General features: G+C 46.1%; 1 protein-coding gene across 2 annotated transcripts in view; it reads left to right on the plus strand.

Annotated features, from left to right (window-relative positions):
• The first annotated feature begins 34 nt into the window (after positions 1–34).
• The window catches only part of PRTFDC1 (phosphoribosyl transferase domain containing 1), a 102,975-nt gene continuing 96,430 nt past the window's right edge, over positions 35–6,579 (plus strand). The window contains exon 1 of one of the 2 annotated variants that reach the window (XM_040451192.1): positions 35–200. In XM_040451192.1, coding sequence (XP_040307126.1) covers positions 153–200 — 48 coding nt within the window. In that variant the 5' untranslated portion in view covers positions 35–152. The remainder of the gene's footprint in view (positions 201–6,579) is intronic. The other variant, XM_040451191.1, reaches the window with a different exon arrangement.

The raw sequence follows: 6,579 nt of genomic DNA on the forward strand, positions 1-6,579 counted from the left end.
GCGCGCGGTCCTTCTCCGCCGGATGGCCCGGGGCGGGGCGGCCTCGTCCCCGTCCCCAGCCGGGTCCCTAGGCCCATCCCCCTCCCAGTCCTCGGCTCTCCCAGATCCTTCCCCCGCGCCCTTCTTTCCTTCCCGCTTTCCCCGGGAGAAACATGGCCGGGAGCAGCGAGGAGGCGCCAGACTACGGGCGAGGCGTCGTGGTAAATGCAAACTCCCGATTTCTGGGCTGAGTCGTGCGCTCCCCGCTCTCTCCCCTCCCCTCCCCTCCCCTCCCCTTCCTTCTTGGCTCCCTCCTTTTAGATTAAATGCTTGAAATGCATTCGGGTGAAATGCAAGCGGGCCACGGCTTTGTTCTCCCGTCCCGGCTCGGATAGCTTCCATACTCTCCTCCCAGCCGCCCCTCCCCGCGCCCGACCTGACCCCACACTTAACAGCCCTTCACCCCGCGTTTTCAGTGTCCCGCCTCCGCGTCCCCTCCCCTCCACCCCCCAACTCGGGCCAGGAATCCAATACTCTAGCGCTAAGGCTGTGCGGTGCCGGGTTCCCACTCCTGCTAGCCACCAGGAGTCACCTTTGGGAGCAGGGCGGGTCTGTGAAGACCCCCCGCGTGCTGCTCTTGTGGGCCCCCTTCCCTTTGTGCTTCCTCCTGACCCTTCCACGGCAGGCTTTAGGTTTTGTTTTCCAAAAGGATACTGAGGATTCTCGAGGGCAGCTAGGAAATAAAGTAGCTCAAATGGACGGAATTTGAACTTTGAAACGTGGGCTGGGACGCTGGGGTCTCTGCAGGAGCTTGACGCAGGCTAGTGCCTCTGGAGCGTCAGTTGCCTTGTCTACAAACGGGAGACAGGGCATGCTGGACCTTTGAGCGAATTGGAGAGGTTGTATGCAAAATATCTATCTAGTAATGTGTCCGTATGGGAGGATGTGGGATGATGGGTTCCCAGACTAGAGCCTCTTGATGCCTGGGAGTCCCTCAAAAAGTCCATCAGAGGGTACCCATCGCTCAGTGCCCTGGAATCAAATCTGGTCTTACCCTGAGGCCACTGGCCTCCACTCCCACATCCTGTCCAGAATGGTTTCTATAGAAGGTGGTGGGTTTTACTGTATCAGGTTTAACAATGGTGAGGGTGGAGAGTGGGCCTAACTTGCTACATTAACATTCCCTTTTCCCCAGAAATCTGTGGTAGTCACAGATAAGGCATCTGTGACTATGCATGGATCCTTGGAGTAAAGAGGGTTGGGGAAGGAAACCCCACATGCTCACATAGAACTTATCAGGCTGAAATGTGTTGCTCAGTTCTTAATTTAGCAGCAGGACTTTTCCATCTTATTTTTATTTTTTATGTTTTTCAAGTAGGCTCCATGCCCAACATGGGGTTTGAACTCACAGACCCTGAGATCAAGAGTAAGACGTTCTACTGACTGAGCCAGCCAGGTGCTCCAGGACCTTTCCATCTAAGGATGAGGAGTTCATTTATTTAATCACTCTACACCTGTTGACTGTCCTGCAGGATTCCAGCCGGTGTTCTAGGCTCTAGGGATACAGCAGGGAACCACACAAAGCCCTGTCTTCATGGGGCTCACATTCTAGAGAAGGGACATAAGTAAGCAAATACGTACAGAAGATGAGCTCACATAGTGACTTGTGCGATGAAAAGAAGAGGGGGTAATGAGACACAGAGTGATTGGAGGAGGGCTGGGGAGCACTGCTTTTGCTCAGGTGGTCAGGATGGCCTCTTGGCAGTGATATTTGAGCCATGACCCGAAGGGTGAGTAGGAGGTAACCATGTGAAAACTCAGAAGAAGAGATACAGGGCATACTGGTTGCAAAGAAACCATTGTATCCTGACAAGAAATCATCACACCCAATTTATGCTTTAAAAAAAAAAAAAATCACTCTGGTTGCCATGGAGAGAACAGTCAAGCCTGGGGTGTGGGGAAGGAATGAAAATATAAAAAAGGAAATAAGTTCAATTCTGGACAAATTGAGTCTGTAAGGCCTACAGGTCAAGATGCACTGCAGGCAATTTGAAATTCATTTTTACAATTGAAGAGAGTGATTGGATAGACTTGGAAATCATCAGAAAATAGAAAAATATCTGATCCTTGGAGTGGATAGGGAAGCCCCCAGAAAATAGAAAAAACATCTGATACTCGGAGTGGATAGGGATGCCCCTTGAAAATGGGGAGAAAAATCATAAACTGTTGTTACGGGTAGAAATCTGGAAAGCCCCCAATGTAAGAGGCAAAGTGTCCAGGAGAAGTCCGATAAAGAGACCAAGAATGAATAGCAAAGTCCGAGAGAACAGAGAGGGTGATAGGTGTCTAGGGAACAGAGGTTTTTTTTTGGGGGGGGGGCAGGAAGGGGGGCCATTAAGAGTGTCAGATACTGCAGAGAGAGCAAATGGGATAAAGACAGAAAGAGGCCATTGTATTTAACAATGACAAAGCCATTAGCAGTGAGGATCATTTAAACAACCATCCCATCAGTTAGAATGGCTACAATATAGTACTTCTATTTAATAACATATACTCTTAAAAAGGAATTAGGTAAATTTATATGACTAATAAGATAGGCAGATTGTTTAAATGTAAAAAGCAAATGATGGAACAGTATAAATAGCCCATTCTCTTAGTATCAGAAGAAGCTCTCTGGGAAGCAAGATAATCTTGTGAAAGCTGGAGGGAGGCAGTGAGAGGGTCTCACGAGAGGCCGGAAACGACATGTAATGGGGATAGCCCTGGCATTGATGCCCTTTTCTCCAGTAGAACTCGGGATAGTTAGATTAACTCAAGTTGGAAACAGGTAGGGAAGGCAAATTCAGAGTGAGTTCAATGTGCTGATGAAGCCCATGATATCTAGGGTGGAGAGGAAAGGCAAAGCTCAGAAGAGTATAGATACAGGAAAAAGAGAGCCCTCAGGATGATTGCAAAAAATAAAAGGGAAGATTTAGTACTAGTGAAAGAAGAGGGGGCAGGTATTAGTAGCAAGAATTTATTGAGCACTTACTTTGTAGTTTTCCTGTGTTATTTGTTTGCTCCTTGCTGATCTGTGACATAGGAGTATAATCTCTGTTTACAGAGGAGGAAATGGAGGCACAGAGATTAAGTAAATCCGTCACGTAACTCGCAAATGACAGAAGCAAGATTTGAAGTCAGGTTTTACTCACTGTGCTTCATAAAAAGCTGTGATTTCAGTGAAGTACTTCAGAGGTGGGATTGGTCTGGAAGACTGGATTATGCTAATCTGGAATAAAGGTGTAGTAATTTGGGTTAAGGCAGGTGAAGGAGCCACAAGACAGAGTGGCTAGTAGGATGATCAAGGCAGGTTTGGGGGCTGTCTGGAAATGAGGTGGACGAGAATATTCTCAGTTGGTAGAAACTGTGATAAAGATGACAAGGGGCATAGAGCCAGATGACTTAAGCGTAAGAGAAGTATGGTTTGTGCAAGAGAAGGGAATATTAAGAGATTTAAGATGCCTTTTGCCTACAGATGACTTTCAGGTGAATTGGGGAGATAGGATGTTAGTAGATTATTATCAATAAGTGGTAGTGGGGCGCCTGGGTGGCTCAGTCGGTTAAGCGTCCAACTTCGGCTCAGGTCATGACCTCAGGGTTCGTAAATTCAAGTCCCGCATCCAGCTGTCTGCTGTCCGCACAGAGCCCGCTTCAGATCCTCTCTCCCTCTTTCCCTGCCCTTCCCCCATTCCCTTGCAATCTCTCTCAGAAAATAAACAAACATTAAAAAACAACAACAACAACAGTTAGTGGTAGCATATGTGAAGCCAAATAAACAATATAGACCCTGAGTTCAGAAACTTTGCTCAGGAGTGACTGGTCGCTTGATCTGGACCTAGTAAGGTCACCCGCCCATGGTTGGTACATCCTTGTTACTTCGCAGGGAGAGATAAAGATCTCTACCCATCTGGCCTTTTGAGATCAGGTTCTTAGATAGGTTTTGTTTTTTACCAAAGCATTATCGAGAGAATCATAGTACCTACACAGTGAGTTTGGAAGGAATAAGGAGAAGAGAAAAATCCAAAATGATTGTGGTATTTCTGTCATGGGTGGCTCCCACCTACCCCACCCCACCAAAGAATGGGGGCAGTATTGGAGATAAGTAATCAGATAATCCATCTACAACACAACTTTACTAGGTCGGGGCCAAACCCCCCAGAGAAGAGGAAGGCAATGCGTGTGATATAAGGTATGAAGGTATTATTTGGTCTGTCGAGTCCCGTTTATTCTTCTGGTAGCAGAACCTGGAGCCCTTCTTTTAGGAAACTGCTTTTACACATTTTCTCCGTGTGTGTTGTGATGCCTCCATCACTGCCCGCCTCCTTCCCTGGACCAGTCAACGTTTGTGTGTGAGATTCTTGGAAGCAGAGCGGAGGGATGAGACTCCTTTCCTCTCTGACAGTTGAGGGGTAGATGTGAGCCTAAAAATTGGCAGCAACCATGGTCACTGCCTGAAGGAGAGAGTGGGGCCTAGGGTGTGGGGCTCAGAGGCCGAGAGGAGCAGGGATTTGCTTTTTGTATATGTTTCCAAACTATTTTTCTCCCTGGGGGAGAAACTTGAAAAATGGTGCAAGGCATGTTTTCGGCAAAAAATTATTTTTATTGATTTAGAAGTTTCTCAATATATCTTCAGATGAGAAAAAAGAGAACCCAAGTGAGTTCCGGGTTTAAATTTTGTATAAAATGGCTCAGTTAGTGTGTTTGTCGCTTCCCCGGCTTAGCCATGTTTTCTGCCTTTGAACAGAGAAAGCATTGTTCTGAATAAACTTAGAGCATATTATCTGCGATACTGAAACTATTTAAAGATTTCTTGTTTTGATTTTTTGAAAAGCAGATGAATAACATAATTATCTGCAGTTCGTAGCAGTCTCCATTCCTTCAGATTTAGGACTTCTTTGCAATGCAATTTGCATGCACCATTAAGAATTACAAGGGATAAGCCAGTAGTTTCTCTCTCTCTCTCTTTGTAAACAGCATATTACTTTTTTTTCCTCATCATAAGTGTAGTCTTTAATCCCCATCACCTATTTCACCCATTCTCCCCACCCACCTCCCATCTGTTAACCATCAGTTTGTTCTCTATAATTAAGAATCTGTTTCTTGATTTCTCTCTCTCTTTTCCCTTTGCTTGTTTGTTTCTTAAAGTCCACACATGAATGAGATCATATGGTTATTTGTCTTTCTCTGACTTATTTTGCTTAGTGTTATACTCTCTAGCTCCATCCATGTTGTTGCAAATGGTAAGATTTCATTTTTTTTTTAATTTTTTTTTTCAACGTTTATTTATTTTTGGGACAGAGAGAGACAGAGCATGAACGGGCGAGGGGCAGAGAGAGAGGGAGACACAGAATCGGAAACAGGCTCCAGGCTCTGAGCCATCAGCCCAGAGCCCGACGCGAGGCTCGAACTCACGGACCGCAAGATCGTGACCTGGCTGAAGTCGGACGCTTAACCGACTGCGCCACCCAGGCGCCCCTCATTTTTTTTTTTCTTTTACGGCGGAATAACATTCGTTTGTATATGTATATATACCTCATCTTCTTTATCCACTCATCTATTGATACATACTTGGGATGCTTCCATAGTTTGGCTATTGTAGATAATGCTGCTATGAACATCGGGGTGCACGTATCCCTTTGTTTTTGTACTTTTTTTGTAAATACCCTGTAGAATGATTCCTGGATCCTATGGTATTTTTAATACTTTTAATATTTTGAGGAACTTCCATACTGTTTTGCACAATGGCTGCTCCAGTTTGCATTCCCACCAGCAGCGCACGAGGGTTCCTCTTTTTCCACATCCTTGCCAACATCTGTTGTTTGTACACCAGTAATTTCTTTATCTCTAGTTGCCTTTTATCTCAACAAGGAAAACACACTGAGACACAGAATTAAAGCCCCCAAGGTCTCACAGCTATACACCCATCTTCACATGTACGGGACTTCTAAGTCCATATGCTTGACCACTACTCCATGCTGCCTCTGAGCTACGAATTATCATGACAGCTCTTATGAAAAGGTTGGTTTTGTCATTTGCTTATCATTATTTTCTCCTCCTCCTCCTCCTCCTCCTCCTCCTCCTCCTTCTTCTTCTTCTTCTTCTTCTTCTTCTTCTTCTTCTTCTTCTTCTTCTTCATCTTCTCCCTCTCCTCCTCCCCATCTTTCTCCCCCTCCTCCTCCTTCCCTTTCCCCTTCCTCCTCCTCTCCTTCTCCTCTTCCTCTTCCTTCTTCTTCTTCTTCTTCTTCTTCTTCTTCTTCTTCTTCTCCTCCTCCTCCTCCTCCTCCTCCTCCCCCTCTTCACCCTCCTCCTCCTTATTATTATTATTCCCCTTCTTCTCCTCCTTCTCTTCTTCCCCTCCTCCTCCTCTTCCTTCTTCTTCTTCTTCTTCTTCTTCTTCTTCACCACCTCCTCCTCCTCCCACCTCTTTCTCCCCCTCCTCCTCCTCCTCCTTCCCTTACTCCTTTCCCCTTCCTCCTCCTCCTCCTCTTCTTCTTCTCCCTCTCCTCCTCCCTGCCTTTCTTCCCCTCCTCCTCCTCCTTCCCTTTCCCCTTCCTCCTCCTC

The sequence above is a fragment of the Herpailurus yagouaroundi genome, unplaced genomic scaffold (assembly GCF_014898765.1).
Source record: "Herpailurus yagouaroundi ecotype Mexico unplaced genomic scaffold, PumYag 203, whole genome shotgun sequence".
NCBI classification, from domain to species: domain Eukaryota; kingdom Metazoa; phylum Chordata; class Mammalia; order Carnivora; family Felidae; genus Herpailurus; species Herpailurus yagouaroundi.